Source organism: Pelmatolapia mariae, linkage group LG3_W, assembly GCF_036321145.2.
Source record: "Pelmatolapia mariae isolate MD_Pm_ZW linkage group LG3_W, Pm_UMD_F_2, whole genome shotgun sequence".
Classification (NCBI taxonomy): domain Eukaryota; kingdom Metazoa; phylum Chordata; class Actinopteri; order Cichliformes; family Cichlidae; genus Pelmatolapia; species Pelmatolapia mariae.
This window is the reverse complement of record NC_086229.1, coordinates 24,299,095-24,322,515: the sequence shown is the minus strand read 5'-3', so window position 1 is coordinate 24,322,515 and position 23,421 is coordinate 24,299,095. Positions and strand designations below refer to the sequence as shown.

General features: G+C 39.9%; 2 protein-coding genes across 2 annotated transcripts in view; one reads left to right on the top strand and one right to left on the bottom strand.

Moving 5' to 3' along the window:
* The window catches only part of LOC134624293 (NACHT, LRR and PYD domains-containing protein 12-like), a 521,298-nt gene that overhangs the window by 399,561 nt on the left and 98,316 nt on the right, over positions 1-23,421 (bottom strand). The window lies entirely within an intron of this gene.
* The window catches only part of LOC134646798 (NACHT, LRR and PYD domains-containing protein 1a allele 5-like), a 61,482-nt gene continuing 38,251 nt past the window's right edge, over positions 191-23,421 (top strand). The window contains exons 1-4 of the mRNA XM_065469976.1: positions 191-351; positions 3,485-3,629; positions 8,645-8,816; positions 8,917-10,708. Coding sequence (XP_065326048.1) covers positions 191-351; positions 3,485-3,629; positions 8,645-8,816; positions 8,917-10,708 — 2,270 coding nt within the window. The remainder of the gene's footprint in view (positions 352-3,484; positions 3,630-8,644; positions 8,817-8,916; positions 10,709-23,421) is intronic.

Here is a 23,421-nt window from a genome sequence, read left to right as displayed (position 1 = left end):
GCTCATGTGCACATGAATGATTTGTGTTTCCTCTGCAGGTGAAGGTAGAAAGTGTGTGTGAGCTGAATTGAGCAGCATGGATCAGTGTGAGGACAGAGAGGAGGGAGTCCCTCCCTCTAAAACCACTCTGTGTGGGGAACATGAGAGCCAGACCAAAGCTCAGAGGTGAGATGACCATCTCTAACTGTCCATGACTCTTCTCCATGTCACAGCTCAGTACTCACATCACTGCTCCATCATTATTCACAGGAACCCACCTGGTCCTCCACCCAGCTCTGTGTCCTGTAAGAGTGACGGGTCTAAAGATGACCCCATTGATTTTAAAGTCCCAGAGGCATCTGGTGCTGAGAGGTGAGCTGTTAATAACATGAACTCTTTGTCTAATTTAAATGAACTGCTTGATGTTGTTTCCTGATCTATAAAGTGCATCTCAAAGGAAGTCACTGAGTGGGGAACATGTTGGATTTATATTTTATTATTGTCATTTGTATTTAGAGAAATATAGTCATATATGCTTAGAAGTATATAATCATTTGTATATTGAAAGAATGTCTCATCCTAGGAGGTCTGTAACAACTCTGTGTAGCATGAAGAGGGGAGTGTGTTCACTCCTCTTCAGTGTTGTGGCACAGATCACACACCTCCTAGGGCCATGAGAGAGGTTGTATCTTCTCTTGCTGATATATGGTATAGCAAAATCACGTATATCTGTTTGAGTGTAACAGCCTTTTGTTTATGTGAACTGCTAGACTCCTGGCACCAGCTTTGGGGAGTCTTCATGGGGTCACATCTTGATGACACACACACACACATATACCTACACGACACACAGACAAGGTGTTCTTTGTCCACATGTATATCTGTGTAAGACATCATATGTTAATGAACGTATGCATATTCTTGTAACCTTAACAAAGAGCAGTGCTATGAGGGAGCAGATGAGAGCAACTGAGGTCAAGCTAAGGAACAGCGCTCGTCCGGTTCACTCCCTCATGCACGAGTAACACAAAGAACTTTGCCTACTTATGTCTTGCTTTGCTGTGCAGTAGAATTGTCTCATTCCAGTGGTGGGTTTGTGCTAGACAGACCCATCAGCTCACATCATCAACAGTCCTGCGCAGTGTAAATGACTGTGTTTACCTCTGGGTGCGGCTCTGTTCTTACATCAACACTAGTGATAGTAAATTCGATTCTTTTTACTGAATCAAGTTTTAATGAGTCACTCACCAAAGTGAATTGGGTTTCTTGAGTCATTTGAGTCACTGAGTCAGTTGACCAGAGAGTGCTGCTAAGATGAATGATTGTAAAAGAAAACAACTATTTTTTTTAGAGCAACAAAAATTCTAAAGGGAACATTTATTTATTTTTATTAGACAGATAGCTGCATCCTAGATGCATGAAGCTGCAGGTCCTTCCTCCCTGCAGCTGTCAGACTGCTCCCAACAATCATAGATGTTTACATCATTGCTGTAACAACGTCTACTGTTATAACTGCACATTACCTTTCTCAGCTTATATATACACTAACTTATTGGAAGTACATGTCTCCTTTTTAAGGCACAGGTACAATACACAATCTGCACTTTTCTAATTATTCTAAATATTCTTAAATATTTAAACATCTTTCAGTATCCTGCTCTGTTTGCACACTATCTGTATGATAATTTTAACAACTGTACTGTACCATGATGTAAATATGTAAAAATTGTGTTTCTGTTCTGTTTGTATATGTATGGTTTTTTTCGGGGGGGGGGGGGGGGGGGGGGTTCTGCTGCAGGGCTCTAGAGTGCGACCAAATTGGTCGCAAATGCGACCAAATTTTTCCGTGGTGCAACTAAAAAAAAACATTTGGTCGCACCGGTGCGACCAACTGTTACCAACATTTGGTCGCACCTGTTTGGGTAACAAAAAAAAAATCTCTGCAACTCTCCATGTGGTCAACAACAGACACACATTATGCCCCTATCGTGGACTAAACCAATCAGAGATAGTCAGGGGCGGGACCTCTCTGATTGGCCGTGGTCCAGTGGAAAGTGCAGGTAGAAGAGGGAGGTGAGTAGCTTTAATAAGGCGATATCAATTCATTAACGGATTCTACACAAAGACGTAAACACAGAGCGACCCGACGCATCAGAACCAGCTTTGTCTTTCTCGGCTTTCTCACCGGACGGCCCGCAGACGGACACGCTGTCGGAGCTTAGCGATTCTGATGCGTCGGGTCCGCGCTGTGTTTACGTCTTTTTGCGCTGATTCTGAGCTGCAGGTTATGTCTCCAACCAAAATTCGCCGAGCCAAAAAGAAGCAGCAAACTGCGCTTCACGTGTGATCAATGTCGTCATGAATTCCCTCTAACTTTTGCTGTTTTGCTTCCACCACGATAAAAATTACACTTCCTACACAGCTCCCTGTGTGTACTTCAAGAACAGTTTCCCGTCTCAAATCTCTGTTTTCTGGATTATTCATTCGCTTATTACCCACCAGTCTACCGTTGTTTACAGCGCTGTCTTTTTCTTTTTTCATGTAAATGACCTCGGACAAGAAAGCCTAATTTCTGCTGTTCAATACTGAAGAAATTTAAACTTCTTAAAATTATGCAAAATTGCAGAATATTGCAGAATATTTTTAAGGTTATCTGCTATAAAAAGCCAGACCAGGAAAATCTCCTTCATGTTTTTCTGTGTTTTATTCTCAGTTACTTTGACACAAAGGCATCTGCTGTGATGTTCACAATTCTGATGAAGTCTCACATGTATCAGTACTGATAAATGATCAGAATTATAATATTTCTGACTGTCTGAGGCTAAATTGAATTGAATCAGGACTTTGAGAACCCGAATCTAATGGATTATAGAAATCAGTGATGACACCCAGCCCTAGTGATCAGCCTAGGCCCAACAGAAGTGGATGTAGCTGTGGGTAATAAGAAAAGATGAAAAGAACTATTGATAACTTTTTTGTTAAGTTAAGGCCTGATCCGTCTGAAATTCATAGCCAACTCTGACACAGTGCCATCAATCTTTGAATGCTGAAAAAGCACAGTGTATCCAGAAAACACACTTCATGCTGCAATAAATGCACTGCCCAAGAGTCCCCTCTCCCCACTGCCTTTCATCAGCATGAAACAGCAAACAGGTCGTCAGAGGAGGCCAAGATGATGATTAAGTTTAACATTTTCTACAATATTGACAAAGCACTTTAAGCACAACATTGTTAGTTAATAATTTAGAAATGAATATTGTCTGTATGGACTTCCCCCCAAAGAAGGTGCACATGTAAAACTGCGGTGTTAAGCGATGCGGTTGAAAAATTTGAGTGCGCCTAACTTTTGTGCCGGTACGCCTAACTTTTGTGCCGGTACGCCTAAATTTTTTAAGTTAGGCGTACCGGTGCGCCCATGTCAAAAAGTTAGTCTAGAGCCCTGTGCTGATACAACCAAAGGTAATACCTGAAATGTTTTTGTCTCATTTGTTTGTTTTGCGTGGAGATCAGGGGCGGTACCCCTGGACTGGCAGACCGGGGTGGTGGTCCCCATCTTTAAGAAGGGAGACCGGAGGGTGTTTTCCAACTACAGTGGGATCACACTCCTCAGCCTCCCTGGGAAAGTCTATGCCAGGGTGCTGGAAAGGAGAGTTCGTCCGCTAGTTGAACCTCTGATACAGGAGGAACAATGCGGTTTTCGTCCTGGTCGGAACACTGGACCAGCTCTTTATCCTCTCAAGGATACTTGAGGGTGCATGGGAGTTTGCCCAACCAGTCTACATGTGTTTTGTGGACTTGGAGAAGGCATTCGAAAGAACGAGATCACGGATACAAGCAGCAGAAATAAGCTTCCTCTGAAGGGTGGCTGGCCTCTCCCTTAGAGATAGGGTGAGAAGTTCGGCCATCTGGGAGGGGCTCAGAGTAGAGCCGCTGCTCCTCCACATTGAAAGGAGCCAGTTGAGGTGGTTCGGGCATCTGACAAGGATGCCTCCTGGGCGCCTCCTGGGTGAGGTGTTCCGGGCATGTCCCACCGGGAGGAGGCCCCGGGGCAGACCCAGGACACGCTGGAGAGATTATATCTCTCGGCTGGCCTGGGAACGCCTTGGTGTTCCCCCGGATAAGCAGGAGGAGGTGGCTGGGGAGAGGGAGGTCTGGGCTTCTCTGCTTAGGCTGCTGCCCCTGCGACCCGGCCTCGGATAAAGCGGATGAAGATGGATGGATGGATTGTTAGTTTTTTTTATTTTATCTACTTACTCAATATGACCAGTGATGGGAATAACGGCTTTACAAGTGTAACCCGGGTTAAAAAGATGCATAGATAGTAAAAGATAAGTAAAGTCTAAGAATATAAATATCAAAGAGTTAAATTCATTTATTTAAATTTTCTTGTATATTAAAAAGATCAAAGTTCATGTCAAATGATTAAAAACATGTTTGCATTGTTTAAAATAAGTTATCTTTCTTTTCTTGTGAATTGCTTGTGAAAACTGTGATTTCTTACGGGAAGATGGTCTGTGAAGGTAACAGGGTGGAGAAGGGAAAAAGAGAGCGCGAGGAGAGAGAAGGGTGGTGCGTGAGTTACACGGAGCATCCGGAGAAGTTAGCTTGTTTTTATGTACTAGTAATAAGTGTGTTTTGACTTTTCGGAAAGATAAGTCACAGTGTCGGTAAGCTAGTAACATGACACATGAAGTTTCGGCGTGAAGCTGCTGGACTGTGTGTTTTGTTTACTGCGGCGGTGCACGCATTAAGTTAAAGTGAGGCTAACCCAGCCGTTCACTAATAAGGACTACTGTAGACTGCCGTTTCGCTAAAGTTGTGGGACGTAAAAAGCTGCAGAGGATCGTTACCGAACTGGATAACGACGACAGACCCCAGATAGTCACTCTGAGTGCCCGCCTCACTCTGAGTACCTCTGGCAACGTGGGAAGCTAAAACAGCTAGCTTGTGGAGCACATGGAGATCACGGACCTCATCTCATCATCTACTGCATTCAGAGCGGAGTGTTTCTGAAGGAGCTGAAGACAACCTGTTGCCTGGATTAATCTGGTGGGAAATGCAAGTTTCACAAGGTACTGAGTTTATTTATTTATTTTCTGCTCGTTGAGTGAAGAACTTCCGGTTTGGAGATCGTTTTGGATTTATACTGGAGCAATACAGGCCTGCAACGTAGGATTTATTTCTGCCGGCTTTAGGTTCAGTTTCGGACTATAATTGTTTTACCACTGGTGGTTTACACTGTATATGTGGAGATGCTGTGAACAGCTGGTAAATTGCTGTGTGTGTTTTGCTTTGCCTTAATACTGAAACCTGTCATTTTATTATTTTATTGTTTTCATTGTTGGGTAAATTAAAGGAGGGTTACATTGGTTTACTTTACATGGTGTATGATATGATTTACTGCACTGTAGACACTAGTGTTCATTTTCGCGTGTAGTGCCACTGTTAAGAAATAAGCTTCACTGATCCCAAAAACAAAAGAGAAGTTAATTTAAAAATATCGTACGAGAGTACACTAGAAAAAGAACCCAAAGCCCATTTATTTAATGATATTGAGTAAATGAGGGCTACACAAGTAACGGCGTTACTTTTTTCAGTAACGAGTAATCTAACTAATTACTATTCCTATCGTTACAACGGCGTTACAGTTACTAACAAGAAAATGCGGTCCGTTACTATTTTTCAACAAACAGACGGTTGAAGCTGTGTTCAGTTTACCGCATCTTATATCAGCTGCATGGAAGTAGCTGTAAGTAATCTGGACGCTACAGCTTTAAGCAGCTGCGCGCTTCCGCGGACGGTAATCACGACCACTGTCTAGCACAACACCTGGAGCTCAGGAGGCAAAACAATGGCATGAGTGCTGCTGTTTGACTGAGGAAGAATAAAGTAGTCGTGGTAAGCCAATCACATGACCACTTAAAGACAAAGCAACAAGGTGATATATACCAGTTTATAAACTGTGTTGATAGGCCACATAAAACCAGAGTCATGATAAACAATATATGCATGGAGTTTTTTCCTCAATGGTTTCGCCACGTTAGCGCTAGCAAGCACTCTGAGCAAAAAAAAACAAAACAAAAAAAAGTTTTAGGAGTGACGGCGAGAGAGAGAGAGAGCAGAAAAAGAGAGAGAGCGAGTTCTGAGATGTGAGAGATTTGTGACGTTTAGTGTGTTTGGAGTGTGTAGTTAGTGTGTAGTGTTGTGGATAGTTTTGTGTTGTGTGTCAGAACAATGAGGCGACTGCTGTCTCCAGGTAGAAACAGGAGTGATACACCTGCTGCTGTCAGACCTGCAGGTATCAGGCTGTGATGTTCTCCTTTATAGTGGCACAAATAGTTTGTGTGGCATCTTATTGAAGAACAGCTGATTGTTCTGTAAATAGTTTGAAATGGTTATTTAAAAAAAGGGTAAAAGGTAAATGGATGCAAATAACTTTGTTGTTTGCAAAACTTGTGCATAGGATTTTAAAATTGACAGTTAATATTTGCATTTAAAGTTATGAAATATGATTCATTAAACATGTTTATGGTTGTTACAGTAAAAATATAACTTTTTCTACTCTGATTTTATGGTTTTTGTCTGATTTTAGATCAATTCTGGTTATACAGTATGTCAAAATAAAAACATAACTGTAAATTCAGGCACGTGAGGTTGTGCTGAAAACGATGATACAAACAAGGCAAAGCAAATAGTTTTTAAAGGTAAAATGTGGAGGGAAAATCAAGAGTAGTAAAAAATGGCCAATAATACTCTGGACGCCAGAGGGTTAAACATTTTTTTTTTTTTAAAGTAACGCAATAGTTACTTTTCCAAGTAATTAATTACTTTTAGAATATTGTAACTCAGTTACTAACTCAGTTACTTTTTTGAAGAAGTAACTAGTAACTATAATTAATTACTTTTTCAAAGTAACTTGCCCAACACTGAATATGACTGATTTAAAAATAAAAATTGCTAAAAATCTTGGGACAAAAAAGCATTTTGACAAATATTTATGTGGGCCATGTGTAAGTTGTGTGCAGCCTGGGGCAAGTTGCAAACACACTGCTGGCCCAGAACAGTTTCAGCTGTGTCAGCTTAATGTGTACCTTAATCAAGCCATGTGATAACAACATGTGCCGGAATATAATAGTGCAAAAGCAACATGATGAAACTCTGTTTAGACACTGAATGGACTGATTCTTATATAGCACTTTTCTACTCCCCCGGATTACTCAAAGTGCTCTGTACAACATGCCACATTCACCAAATCACATACTTTCTCTAAACTGAGTTCTTCCTAACCACATTCATACATATTCACTCTTGACATGCAGACTGGAAGAGCCAGGGATCAAACCACTAACCTTCCAATCAGTAGGGGACCTGCTCTACCTCCTGAGCTACAGCTACCCAGTGGTAAACATGAGTAAACCCTCACTAGGTTTTGGATAAAATGTACACTCACAAACCTTTCAAACCTGCATTTGACAGAGTTGTGAGAGGTTGTAACACATAGGGTTTGGCCTGCCTTGGATCTGAGCCACTGTGAGTAAACAAAAGCAAACGTGCCAGGACTCAAAGATAAAGGGTGGTTTGCACAACAAAAGCAGGAGGAGAATCGAGCAGAGGACTTGTGAAAATCTCAGCAGGGGTGAATAACACCTTGGGACTTGCAGAAAATAAAAAAAGTCAGTAATTCTAGTAGGTGTTGGGTTCAGAGGATTTACGCAAATTTGCACAGGGTTACTAAATCTAGTATTAAACCTTAATATAAAATGAGTAACAGTAGGGTGGACATTAGGTAAGGCTGCACTTTTTACAGCGATCTCATATAGAAAACTATTCCGCGTGGATATAAAACAGGTCCGTGGCTTCGAACTGTAATAAAGGGACCTCTGGCTTATACGTCGGTTTCCGTGTCGGGCTCGTAGCCGAAAACTAGCTTTACTTTATTGTATGGGTCAACTTTGCTAGCGAGAGACAGAGAGAGGAGTTGCAAGGCTGCTCAAAAGGCTGCTCCATTGTTTGAACAATAATTTTTTAAAAACATTTCATCACGTCATTTTGCGAGCCACAAGTAGAAGTGACATGGGCCGTGTTAGGAAATCAGTTTTACCCCAGTTCTTTTTTTATTCCTCGGGCATCCAGAGACGGCACTGGACTCTCTAAACAATTACAAACACTCTCAGGCCTACAGCTAAGCCAAACTAAAACACACAGACAAATCCTTCCCTAATCATCTGATCTACTGCTGGTCCCTCTCATCTAAGCAAATTTAACACATTACATTCTAATAATTGTTTTCATGTATTCACAGCCGTTGATTGATTGAGACACGGGCATTAGAGCCTCTTAATGCATGTGTTGTCTGGGTTTCCAGTGTGGAATTACCAAAAATAGAGCCTAACATATGAAACAGGAAAGACCACCGTGAAACCCATTTATTTCAACAAAGTAACTGTATTCGGAGTACCACCTTTTTAATCGGTAACTGTGATGGAATACAGTTACTCATATTTTGTATTTTAAATACGTAACGGCGGTACATGTATTCTGTTACTCCCCAACACTGACCTGCAGCTGGAGCAGCTTTCAGGAACCACATCTGTAATGAGGCACTGAGTACAGTCGGACTGGAAAGCTGTGACACATTTTACATTCATTGATGTTAGCTGCTTAGAGTTTATGCTGGAGGGGAACCTGCTCATCTTGGATATGTTTCTGGTTCTGCAGACAGTGCATCTGCTCATACTGGGACCAGTCTGCTTCATCAGGAGACTCGTCCTGTCCCCAGTGTGGAGAAAGAACCAGAGCTGGACTGCAGACAGCCAGTCAGAGCAGCTGTGTACAAAGTAAGACTGAACATCTGTCTGCTGATGGACTCATTTCTGAAAACTGGACTTCTTGTTGTTGTTCAGACATTGAAGAGTTTTCTTTCTGTTTTTCTTTCAGCAGATGTTGGTCTGCAGGAGGTTTTAGAGGAACATAAGATCAGTCTGAGGAGGAGATGTGAACGTGTGACTGAAGGAAGTGATGAAACAGGAAGTAGAACCCTCCTCAACAGGATCTACACTGAGCTCTACATCACAGAGGGACAGAGTGAAGAGGTTCATACCCAACATGAGGTGAGGCAGCTGGAGACAGCTTCCAAGATGGACGCCCTCCATGACGCTCCAATCAGGTGCCAGGACATCTTTAAAGCCTTACCTGACCAACAGAGACCCATCAGAGTGGTTCTGACCAACGGCGTGGCTGGTGTTGGAAAAACCTTCTCAGTGCAGAAGTTCACTCTGGACTGGGCAGAGGGCTTGGAGAACCAACATGTCAGTGTGGTGGTTCTGCTTTCATTCAGGGAGCTGAACCTGATCAGAGATGAGCAGTACAGTCTTCTGGAGCTGCTCCATGTTTTCCATCCAACATTACAGAAGGTCACAGCAGAGAAGCTGGCTGTCTCTCAGCTTTTGTTCATCTTTGACGGCCTGGATGAAAGCAGACTTTCATTGGATTTCACCAACAGGAAGCTGCTGTCTGATGTCACACAGAAGTCATCAGTCAGCCAGCTGCTGACAAACCTCATCCAGGGGAATCTGCTTCCCTCGGCTCTCGTCTGGATAACTTCCCGACCCGCAGCAGCCAATCAGATCCCTCCTACATGTGTCGACAGGCTAACAGAAGTACGAGGCTTCACTGACGCCCAGAAGGAGGAGTACTTCAGGAGGAGATTCAGTGATGAAGAGCTGTCCAGCAGAATCATCTCCCACATGAAGACATCCAGGAGCCTCCACATCATGTGTAGTATCCCAGTCTTCTGCTGGATCACTGCTACAGTTCTGGAGCACATGTTGACTACAGAGCAGAGAGGAGAGCTGCCCAAGACCCTGACTGACATGTACTCACACTTCCTGCTGGTTCAGACAAAGAGGAAGAAGAACAAGTACCATGAGCGACATGAGACGAGTCCACAGGAGCTGACAGAGGCTGACAGGGAAGTTCTTCTGAAGCTGGGGAGGCTGGCGTTTGAACATCTGGAGAAAGGAAACATCATGTTCTACCAAAAAGACCTGGAGCAGTGTGGTCTGGATGTGACAGAGGCCTCGGTGTACTCAGGAGTTTGTACAGAGATCTTCAAAAGAGAGTGTGTGATCTTCCAGAAACCAGTCTACTGCTTTGTTCATCTGAGCATTCAGGAGTTTCTGGCTGCAGTCTACATGTTCCACTGTTACACTACCTGGAAGGTAGATGTTCTTAGGAACTTCTTAGGGAAAGACTACAATAAGTTATATCTGGATGATTTCCTTCAAAGTGTCATGCAGAAATCCCTCCAGAGTAAAAATGGCCACCTGGACCTCTTTGTTCGCTTCCTTCATGGCCGCTCTCTTAAGTCCAACCAGAGTCTCTTGAGAGGTCTGCTGGGTCAGACAGAGATCAGTCCAGCAACCATGCAGAGAGTCACCAGAAACCTGAAGAAGATGAACGGTGATAAAATCTCTCCTGACAGAAGCATCAACATCTTCCACTGTCTGATGGAGATAAACGACCTCTCAGTACATCAGGAGATCCAAGAGTTCCTGAAGTCAAAGAACAGATCAGAAAAGAGACTCTCTGAGATCCAGTGCTCAGCTCTGGCCTTCATGCTGCAGATGTCAGAGGAGGTTGTGGATGAGTTGGACCTGCAGAAGTACAACACATCAGAGCAAGGACGACTGAGACTGATTCCAGCTGTGAGGAACTGCAGAAAGGCTCGGTGAGTCCAGATTGGTTCATCAGCATCATCCACATAGAACAGTAGCTTTGTTATTCAGAAATATACTACGGTTTTTGTAGGCTATTAAAAAGTCTGACATTAAAATCAAAGAAAAGATCGAACCGAACCGTGAAGTTCTTGAACTTCATGTATACATTTATACAGAAAAAAAGTACATGATACTATTTTGTTTTAAAAAATACAAAGCATATCCAACTATAGTCATTAGTATGCCATATTCTTTTGACTTCTGGGGACGTTTTTAAAAACAAATACACTCCGCTTTAACCTAAATGGGGACATTCAATGGGAAACTTTCCTTAGGGAACTGGTAAATACAACCCAGATTATTAAACATCTGCATATGTTAAGGTATGTGTAACTACTTTTCGGATGGATTGCTTTATCTTAGTCCTCATTCTGATTGATATTTGTTCCGTATTTTTAAATCTTAGACATAATGAAGGTTTTTTTTTAACATAACCCTTGCTTGAGTGTGGGGATCATTGATAAATTGTTTACAGACTTCATGGATAGATTTATACTGAAAAAGGAACATGATACTATTTTTAGAAAAAAAATCCCAAAACATATCCAACTATAGTCATTAGTATGCCGTATGCTTATGACTTTTGGGGACGTTTTTAACACAAATACACTCCACTTTAACCTAAATGGGGACGTTCAATGGGAAACTTTCCTTAGGGAACTGGTAAATACAATGAACTCTGATTATTAAACATATGCATATCTTGAGGTATGTGTAACTATTTTTCATGACTTACACCAACAAAGTGATCATTAAGTACTTGATTTGTTTGTATGCCTGCCAAAAGGACAAATCAGAAAAGCTGATAACCGTCTTTGTACTGTTGTTTTCTTCACTCCACGGCATCTTGACCTTCACACAGGGTTTCTCTACAAATAACACAAAACACAATGTGGACGGTTAACTTTACAACACATATGCAACTGTAGATTTTATTAGAAACTGGGTTCTGCTTGTATATATTTGCAGGAAATGCCTAACCCAACTGTAGGCTGAACGGTTTACTCAAAAATTTGTACCCAAGATATGTAGTAAGCACTTTAAAATTTAGTATTTTAAAGATTACAGAAACATGGGATCAATTATTGAGTAATGTACTTACAAAATGAAACAACAGCCAATTGACTTTGATACATTTTGTTTTCACAGCTACTTATTGCATCTAGGCAAATCAGATACTAACTAGTTACTGCTGGTAAAATAATTCACCATAAAACTATTTTTGTAAAAAAACAAAAACAAACTGTCAGACTTTAATAATTTGCAATTGTCTTAAATAAGGCAAATATTATAATATCTGATCAATCATGATTATTGAGAAGTGTACTGAAACAGGCTGGTTTTTCAAAAGAAGATAAAACTATAATATTGAAAAAATATGAAGTATCTGAAGTATTTGAAGCCTAATCCTGAAAGTAGAGATAGTGTCTGTCTCCTGAATCCAAACTGGAAGCTGGTTCCATAGAAGAGGGGCCTGAAAACTGAAGGCTCTGCCTCCCATTCTACTTTTAAATACTCTAGGAACAACAAGTAAGCCTGAAGTGCCAGAGCGAAGTGCTTTAATAGGGTGATATGGTACTACAAGGTCATTGATTATTGATTATTGTTGATTATTGTTGCCTCCAAGGTGAGTCTTATTTTAACACTAAAACATAGCAGCCAAAGAGACAACACATAAACACACTTTCAATTGTTGGAAGGCACAAATATAACACACTATACAAAGACTTACATTTTGTATAAGCATGTACATTATTTGCTTTGAATAGCCAAATGAATACTACATGACAGCCTTGATGTTCCACAGAAAACATTGTCTGAAGCCCACTTCAGCAGCAGAGCGCCAGGCCTTCTGTCCAGTTATGTTTGACAGTGAAAAACAAACGTGAGGAATTAGACAAACGAGGCTAAACAGAGCACGCTGCTCAGCTGGGTCATGCTGATGTGCGGCTACACCAGTAAATATACTGGACGGACAGACGCCGCTCAGTCACTGAAACATCGACACCACCATAAAACTCCATGTTGGCATAAACACGTGGGAACGTTTATATTTGATGGATAAAGGAGGACGATGATTTCAGTCATTTTGGATTGTAAACACTTTAAGACAACGAAAGCTGTTTCCTTTACATATTTTGAAATGCTAACTTGATAGATGTTATAGCTGGGCGACTGAGGTTGGGTTTTAACAAAAGATTAAAGCGCTCGGAGTATAAGTGCCTTTCGACTAAATCTAGGCTAAAACTGTGACTTAAAAAGGGAAAAAACCCAGTCTAGCTATAAAATGCCTTAAGGAGATACCCCAAATAAAACAGTACAAACCACAGTTTGGCCGCTTGTTATCTTTAATAAAGTTTGTGAACAATTAAAAAGCATTCCACTAAGCTGCCTTGTTAAAAGGCTGGAACTCACACAGGTCTGCAACCAAAACACTGCATAGGATTTTTCATTATAGATTTTTACTCACTGAAACTGACAAAAATCTGTAACTTCAGGTTTTCTTGCAAAAATCATGTTTTTACTGTAATTAAGCGTACATTTTTCCCTTTTGAACTGAAATCCAGATCCAATAATAAATTCTTACGTTAATTTTATATTTCTAAGAGCGAGACTGAAGAGAAATACAGATAGAAAATGCCAGGAATTGAGGGGGAGGGGACGGTAGGTTTGGCATAAAATTTAGTGTTAAACATATCACGAAGGAATCGGTTTTTGTCCCTATGTTCAATTATAAGAAAAAATATGCACAAATATAGATTGAGACGAACTTTATGCATTGTTCAAAAAAAAAAAGTATATTTACTGGCGTGTCATTAAGTTTAAAAAATTAAACTTAATGTAAGATACCTTTTTCTTTCGTTTCTTAGAAAGACAGCATTTGAACAGTTTTCATATAGTAAAAATGTGAAATCTTACCTGCAGAAAGCTTTGCAGTCTTCAGAGCTCCACTTAAACGGCTACTCCGACTGTGGACTGAATGACGTCACATGCCCTGCAAAAGTTTGCAAGCTGCAGTGCAGGTGCGCGTGGGAAGGGGGAGGGTCACTGATGGAGCAGCAGAGAGAGCCAAAGTTTTCTCCTCAGCTCTGACTCTCAAACCTGATTTACAGGCTACAATATGTGAAATAAAGGAAGCCTGACATTTATTTTAACTACAGTTTAGTACACATTATGAAATAACAAAATAAAATTTATCTAAAGTAAGATTTAGTTTTACAGCCTAATTTAACTTTATATATATATCAGTAGTGGAAAGAGCAATTACCATATTATTTATTTATTTTACACACACACTAAACAGCTATATTAGGTACACCTTGCTAGTCCTGGTTTGGACTCTTTTGCCTTCAGACCTGCCAAAGTGCTGGAAACATTCACCTGCCCCTCCCCCACTGCAGCAGCTATGGGGGAGGTGCAGGGCTTCAGTTAAGTTGGGAGCAGAGTGAGCTACAATTCTCTGCTCAGTTCTGACTCAGGCTTATTGTACAGGCCTGAACACATGAAACAAAGGAACCCTGACATTTTTTACTACAATTTAGTACACATTATAAAAGCACATACTAAGATTTATCTAAAGTAAGATTTAAATTTACAGCCTAATTTTACTTTATATACATCAGTAGTGGAAAAGTACTTAGTATTTATCTAAAATTATTATTACCACAGGGGAAAAAATACATATATATATATACACACACAGTGGACTCATGGCGAGCCCTTCAGGAGGCGAAATGATGCAATTTAATGCAAAATAGGTATTTCATCTGCTATGATGTGAAAGCCAGATATTTCATAGATGAAACTTTGAAATATCTGGCTTTTGATGATGATCAAACATTATTTTTTCTGTATAAGCATTTTTATAGTAGCTTAGTGTAACTAGTTTGAAAATAATGACAGAAGGCTGTGGACAGTTATGTTCTTTCTGAATGGAAAACAGAAATACGCATAAGATGCTGAGTACTTGTTGGCCCTTTTGCCTTTGCTCTGTGCTCCGTCTCATCCCAAAACATCTCCAATGGAATTGGGTTAGGTGACTGTGGAGGCCATCTGGTAGGCACTCCATCACTCTCCTTCTGGGTCACAGAGCCCTTACACAGTCTGGAGGTGTGTTTGGGGTCATTGTCCCGTTGAAAAATAAATGATGGTCCAACTAAACTGGTGTCACCAGCAAAGCATACTTAGCTGATTGGTTGTTGCCATAATATGACTTTTAACAGTAGTCAAATAGGGCTGTCAGCTGTGCACCAACCTGACTTCTGGACAACACAACTGATGGCCCAAACCCCATAAAGATGGAAAGAAATTCCACAAATGAACCCTGACAAAGTACACCTGTGAGTTGAAACCATTTCAGGTGACTACATCATGAAGCTCACTGAGAGAAGGCCAAAGGTTTGCAGCGCTGTCAACAAAGCAAAGGGTGGAATTTAAAATATAAAACATATTTAGAGTTATATATCAGCTATCTCTTTCCTATATAATTCCATATATATTGCTTCATATATTTGATGTCTTCAGTTTGTATGTACAATGTAGAAAGTATGTCTGTGAAGGTTCTCAGTCATCCAGGTCATCGTAGTCAAAGGAGTTGCAAAGAAAAGCGTCTGGACTTCTTTAAGTTGCTTGAAGACGTTTCACCTCTCATCCGAGAATCTTCTTCAGTTCTAAGGTCAAATGGCCGAGAGTCCCAGATTTAAACCAAGTGGGAGTATATCCCCCCAAAGAGGGACAAAGGACCCCCTGGTGATCCTCTAATCACATGAGCCAAGGTGTGAAAGTGGGTGTGGGACCTAATCAGCCAGGGTTTCGGGTGTGCTCATTGTGAAACCTGGCCCCACCTTGTCATGTGAATTCCTGAGGTCAGATGGCCCAAGATGTGAGTGGGCATTAAGGCGTCTGGGGAGGGAACTCAAAACTGGATTATAGATGGCAGACAGTTGATGTCGTAAACCACCGCCTCTGTTCAAAGATGGTCGCTCAAAGTGGACATAGATGGCCTCTTTCACTCCTCTTTCAAACCATCTGTCCTCTCTGTCCAAAATGTGAACATTGGCATCCTCAAAAGAGTGTCCTTTATCCTTAAGATGCAGATGGACTGCTGAGTCTTGTCCTGTGGAGGTGGCTCTTCTATGTAGAAAGTAGTAAAAATAGAGATCTGATGGAAACTGTGCTACTATTCGAAGACAAAGAAAGAGGAAAGGGGAGAAGCGTGTTAGGAGTCGAAGAGAAGGACAGGCAGGAGCGTGGAGGTACTATGACTAGCAAAGGGAGAGAGCTGGCTGATATGAATGGAGAGAAGGAAGGTAGATTTACTGTGTGTGCAGGAGACGAGGTTGAAGGTTGGATGTCAGTTAGAAGAGAAAGAGGAATTCTGCAGTTAGTTTGATAAAGTGGTAGAGAGTGTTGATTGGAGCAGACGTCAGTAGCCATGTAGGTGAAGGAAAGAGAGATAATGATGAGGTGTTAGATAGGTATGGTGTTAAGCAGAGAAATGCAGAAGGTCAAAATTAGGAAGAATGGAAATGGCTGGGGTGAACTCATACTTCAAGAAGAAGGAGGAACATAAGGTGACGTAGAAGAGTGGATGAAAGTGCACACCGGTGGCTTACATCCTAAACAGAAGGGTCAGTCTGAAAGAGATAGGAGACTGCAAGGTGGTGTCAGGAGAGAATGTAGCCATGCAACATTGGACACTAGTCTGGAGGATGACTTTGGACGTCAAGAAGAGGAAGAGAGTGAAGGTAGAGACAAGAACTAAATGGTGGAAGCTGAAGAAGGAAGAATGTTGTGCAGTTGTTAGTTCAGCGAGGAGTAGAGAGATTCTCTGGGTGGAAGGGAAGAGTTACCAGATGACTGGGAAAATAAAACTGAAATGGTGAGAGAAAGGCAAAGAAGGTGTTTGGTGTATCTTTTGGAGAGAGAAAAGAGGACAAGGAGACTTGGTGGTGGATTGGACACTTTCCTGTAGTTCCTCAAAGGAATGGCTAAGAGAAAGTGCGGTAGTCAGGGAGATGGAGAAAGTAGACAGGAATACTGGGAGGCCAGGCCTACTGCAAGGATAGAGGTGGCAAAGGAAAAAGCTTATACTGAGTTGTATGTGAGGCTGGGCACTAAGGAAGGAGAACAGTACTTGTATCAATTAGCTAGACAGAGATTGAGCTGAAAAGGATGTGCAGCAGGTAAGGGTGATTAAGGTTAAAGATGGTGAAGAGAGTGTGTTGAGAAGATGGAAGTATTCTCTCATTGTCGTCTAGGGCTGCACGATTATGCAAAAAATGAGAATCACGATTTTTTTGCTTAGAATTGAGATCACGATTCTCTCACGATTTTCTTTTCCAATATAAATATTTATTGCACTTATTAACTGCACATCAACTTGGTAACAGTTGAAACTGAACATAAAAACAATAAATAAACATAAAAACAATAAATGCCTCACATTTTGTCGTTGCCGCAAAATGTTGTATTGCTTGAAATTCCGTCTCCACCGTTGCTCGACACTACGTGTATAGAGCAGGTAGTGCAACAATAGAAAAATAGTTGCGGGACGGCACTGTGTAGCGTTTGTCTAGGGCAGGGGTCAGCAACCTTTAACACCCAAAGAGCCATTTGGACGCGATTTCCACACAAAAGAAAACTCTGGGAGCCGCAAATACTTTTTGACATCTAAAATGAACATAACACTGTATATATTGTTTTTTTTACCTTTATGCTTTGTGTGAACAACTAAGGTGTGTTGCTTAAATGCATGAAGTGCTACAGAGAAAATTACATTTTATTTATGTATTTAACACATTTTGAACTTTGCAAAATTCCGCCTAAGTATGTATTTTACCTGGTTAATATGTGTGGCGGGGCGTGGACTGCAGCGCCGCTGCAGGGGAGGCGGACGCACCTTAGCGGTACCCGCAATCACGCCTCGCCGCCTTAACGTCTGTGCCACCTATGCTGTTGTGTTGGTGTGTGTCGGGCTGCGAGCTTTAACACCGGCTGTATGCGTAAAGCAACCGTGTGTGAAAAGTGGTCAATAAAAAGATGCTGAAAAGCGTGTTCATGGAAACATAGTCGGGTCTGCCGTGATATGTTTACAATGGGACTTCCGCTCCTGAACCTCTGCGCACAGCGTCTGCTGTACGATCGGGGCTGTACGAAGTCACTTTCATCTTTATGCACGACTGTAAGCTGTCGTCTGTGAGGCGTGAACGTGTTTGTTTTTGGAGAAAAGCTGCTGACATAATGTGGATCCGAAGATCCATAATTGGCCTACCTGGGGTTGGCGGGCGTTTCGGCGGGTATATCAGCTTCCGCAAGTGTGACATTTTGATCGATCAAAAACTAATAGAATATAATTTTATATTTATATTTCAATATCACAATAATCTTCCAATTTAGAACTACGAGTTAAAAGAAGAACTAACATAAATAAAATAGACTTTAGCTAATTACTTACAAGAAATTATTTATTTCCCCAAACCACGCGGAGCCGTAGAAGGACTAAAGATCCGCATGCGGCTCCGGAGCCGCAGGTTGCCGACCGCTGGTCTAGGGTGTTGCTCATTTTCCTAAATCCCTCGTTTTGCACAGTGTTGATGGGAGCCATATCTTTGGTCAGGTGATAAGTAATAGCCTCCGTAATTTCTTTGTGCCTGCGGGAGTTCGACGTGTATAGGGAAGCGCTGTATTAGGTTCCCGTTATTGATGTTTGGGTGGTTGACCGGGACAGATTTTCTCCTGTCACTTTCTCGTCATCCCCGACGTGTTCTCCGTTGTTTCTTTCCTGCCAATTTGAGCATCACACGGCACAGCTTCTGTATCACGTGGTATAAGGCTCCGCCCTTGTCATTTGTTGAGCAGGAAGAGTGAGCGCTTGTTTTCATGCAGGTTATGTCCTGGATCAAAATGCGGTACAATCGTTGTCGTCTTTTTTTTTTTTTTTTCTTTTTTTTTTTAAATCGTTGTCATTTGGAAATGAGATCGCACGTAAGTATGAATCGAGATCGCGATTTTCTAACGATTAATCGTGCAGCCCTATTGTCGTCATTAATAAAGACATTAATGAAGACAGAAAATGAGGACAGATGGAGGAAAGTTACTGAATCAGGAAGTGCAGGGGATTAGTAAGGAGGAAGTGAGGGCAGCTATGAAGAGAGGAAAGGCAGTTGGTCCACATGACATATCTGTGGCAGTATGGAGATGTTGAGGAGAGAGGACTTTTTAACCAGATTGTATACAGTGTGTTATGTAGACACAATTTGTAGCTCACTACTAAAGCAGGGTTATAGTGGTTTTTCAGATTCAGTCTCCTATTTGTAGAGATATTTTGGTAAAATATGCTGGTAACACTAAATGGAAAGCAGCCCCTCAAGACCTTAAATAATTTTTTAAACTGAATGGTCTAAAAAAGTTACTGATATGCTGATTATTAAATATTTGCTTATGTTAAAGTATGTGTAATGATTTGGGAGAGGGATTGCTTTATCTTAGTCCTCATTCTGATTGGTATTTGTTTCATATTTCCAAATCTTAGACATAATGAAGGGTTTTACAACATAACACTTACTTGAGTGGGGTGATAACTGATAAATTGTTCTTGAACTTCATGTATGGAGTTATACAGAAAAAGGGACATGACACTATTTAAAAAAAAAAAACAATACAAAAACATATCCAACTATAGTCATTAGTATGCCGTATAGTTATGACTTTTGGGGACGTTTCTAACACAAATACACTCCGCTTTAACCTAAATGGGGACATTCAATGGGAAACTTTCCTTAGGGAACTGGTAAATACAACGAACTCGGATTATTAAACATCTGCATATGTTAAGGTATGTGTAACTACTTTTCGGATTGATTTCTTTATCTTAGTCCTCATTCTGATTGGTATTTGTTCCGTATTTTTAAATCTTAGACATAATGAAGGATTTTACAACAATAACCCTTACTTGAGGGGGGTGATCATTGATAAATTGTTTATTGACTTTATAGGTAGATTTATACAGAAAAAAGGGACATGATAACATTTTTTAAAAAAATCCCAAAGCATATCCAACTATAATTAATACAATGCCATATACTTATGACTTTTGGGGACGTTTTTAACACAAATACACTCCGCTTTAACCTAAATGGGGACATTCAATGGGAAACTTTCCTTAGGGAACTGGTAAATGCAATGAACTCTGATTATTAAATATTTGCTTATGTTAAAGTATGTGTAATGATTTGGGGGATGGATTGCTTTATCTTAGTCCTTATTCTGATTGGTATTTGTCCCATATTTTTAAATCTTAGACATAATGAAGGGTTTTTTTTTTTAACATAACCCTTGCTTGAGTGTGGGAATCATTGATAAATTGTTTACAGACTTCATGGATAGATTTATACTGAAAGAGGGACATGATACCATTTTTAGAAAAAAATAATCCCAAAACATATCCAAGTATAGTCATTAGTATGCCGTATGCTTAGGACTTTTGGGGACGTTTTTAACACAAATACACTCCGCTTTAACCTAAATGGGGACATTCAATGGGAAACCTTCCTTAGGGATCTGGTAAATACATTGAACTCTGATTATTAAACATCTGCATATGTTGAGGTATGTGTAATGATTTGGGGGAGGGATTGCTTTATCTTAGTCCTTATTCTGATTGGTATTTGTTCCATATTTCTAAATCTTAGACATAATGAAGGTTCTTTTTTTAACATAACCCTTGCTTGAGTGTGGGAATCATTGATAAATTGTTTACAGACTTCATGGATAGATTTATACTGAAAAAGGAACATGATACTTTTTTTTAGAAAAAAAATCCCAAAACATATCCAAGTATAGTCATTAGTATGCCGTATGCTTAGGACTTTTGGGGACGTTTTTAACACAAATACACTCCGCTTTAACCTAAATGGGGACATTCAATTGGAAACTTTCCTTAGGGAACTGGTAAATGCAACAAACTTGGATTATTAAACATCTGCATTTGTTAAGGTATGTGTAACTACTTTTCGGATTGATTTCTTTATCTTAGTCCTCATTCTGATTGGTATTTGTTCCGTATTTTTAAATCTTAGACATAATGAAGGATTTTCCAACAATAATCCTTACTTGAGGGGGGTGATCATTGATAAATTGTTTATTGACTTTATAGGTAGATTTATACAGAAAAAAGGAACATGATAACATTTTTTTAAAAATCCCAAAGCATATCCAACTATAGTAATTAGTATGCCATATAGTTATGACTTTTGGGGACGTTTCTTACACAAATGCACTTCGCTTTAACATAATGGGGACATTCAATGGGAAACTTTCCTTAGGGAACTGGTAAATGCAATGAACTCTGATTATTAAATATTTGCTTATGTTAAAGTATGTGTAATGATTTGGGGGAGGGATTGCTTTATCTTAGTCCTCATTCTTATTGGTATTTGTTTCATAGTTCCAAATCTTAGACATAATGAAGGGTTTTACAACATAACACTTACTTGAGTGGGGTGATCATTGATAAATTGTTCTTGAACTTCATGTATGGAGTTATACAGAAAATAGGGACATGGCACTATTTAAAAAAAGATATACAAAAACATATCCAACTATAGTCATTAGTATGCCATATAGTTATGACTTTTGGGGACGTTTTTAACACAAATACACTCCGCTTTAACCTAAATGGGGACATTCAATGGGAAACTTTCCTTAGGGAACTGGTAAATGCAATGAACTCTGATTATTAAACATTTGCTTATGTTAAAGTATGTGTAATGATTGGGGGATGGATTGCTTTATCTTAGTCCTTATTCTGATTGGTATTTGTCCCATATTTTTAAATCTTAGACATAATGAAGGTTTTTTTTTTTTTAACATAACCCTTGCTTGAGTGTGGGGATCATTGATAAATTGTTTACAGACTTCATGGATAGATTTATACTAAAAAAGGGAAATGATACTATTTTTAGAAAAAAAATCCCAAAACATATCCAAGTATAGTCATTAGTATGCCGTATGCTTAGGACTTTTGGGGACGTTTTTAACACAAATACACTCCGCTTTAACCTAAATGGGGAGATTCAATGGGAAACTTTCCTTAGGGAACTGGTAAATACAACGAACTCGGATTATTAAACATCTGCATATGTTAAGGTATGTGTAATGATTTGGGGGAGGGATTGCTTTATCTTAGTCCTCATTCTGATTGGTATTTGTTCCATATTTCTAAATCTTAGACATAATGAAGGATTTTACAACATAACCCTTGCTTGAGTGTGGGAATCATTGATAAATTGTTCTCCGACTTTATGGGTAGATTTATACAGAAAATAGGGACATGATACCATTAAAAAAAATACAAAACCATATTCAACTATAGTCTTTAGTATGCCATATTCTTATGACTTTTGGGGACGTTTCTAACACAAATACACTCCACTTTAACCTAAATGGGGACATTCAAAATCCTGCAGCTTATTTATGTTTCTTTGTTTCAGAATAATAAATAAATAAATTACACAAATAACATAATATTCCTCTTTATGAATTTTTTCAGTTTCATTAGCCTCTCTTAATTAACAAGATAATCCTCATTGTTAGCTTGCACATGAAAAACTTAAGGATGCTAATAAACGTCCTTTTTTATTTTAGAATCATAAAAGCATAAAAAAATTGAAATCCCCTAAAATATTGAAAGTTTGGTTCATTCACACATCCCTTGATTTTTAATCCAAGACAGCTCTGAATGTGTAATTTATACGTGGCTAGCTTTTTCGAGCTAATTAGCTAAAGCCTTTTTTTTTTTTCAAAATTATCAAGGGCAAATCTAGCAAACCAATATTAGCATTTATTACTAAATAACTTTCTTACATTCAAACAGAAAATGCTGAAACATTTCAGCAGAAACCTTAAGATATAGGTATAAGAAACTAAAAAAGTTTTAATCAATTTTCATACCTTTAAAGCTGCTCTACATGCTGCTGCTTCCTGGCACACACCTCCATGGCTGCGATCAAGGCCTATGGTGACATAGAGGTCTTACCTCACCGCCCCTACCTTTAGGCTGTCCCTGCTCTGTCCCTCTTGACTCTCACACACACAAACTCCAGACCTGCGTTCATCTCTTTCCTCTGATCCCCCTCACCCGACAGACTTACAAAACTCTAAACATCGCCCTTTGACTGACTGCCCCACCCCTACTTGCACACAAACTCTTACCCGAAAGCACTCTGATTGTATGACACTAGTGTTTATTGTATTGTGTTGTACATAAGACTTTTGTTTTGTTTTTATCTTTAAGTTGTTCACTGTACACTGAAGACCGTGGGAGCATTACAATTTAAAATTCCTGTGTACATCATCTGTACATATGGGTTTTCACAATAAAGCTGACTTTGAATTTGACTTGAGTCAAGCTCTGCACACATCTCTAAGGCCCAGTCCAACCATGCTACAGAAGCTAATCTTTCCCGCTTGTATCCAGGATATAATTTTTTTTTCTGCATGATCCATATCTAATGACCATAGTCTTACACAGTTTTTGATCAGCTGTTAAAGAGACTTTGGTGAGAATTAAGTTTTATCACCATTCAATAGAAATTCAAGAAACATCTTAAATATGTTGCAATACAAGTATCAAGAATTTAGAGTAATTTATGTCAAGCTGCAT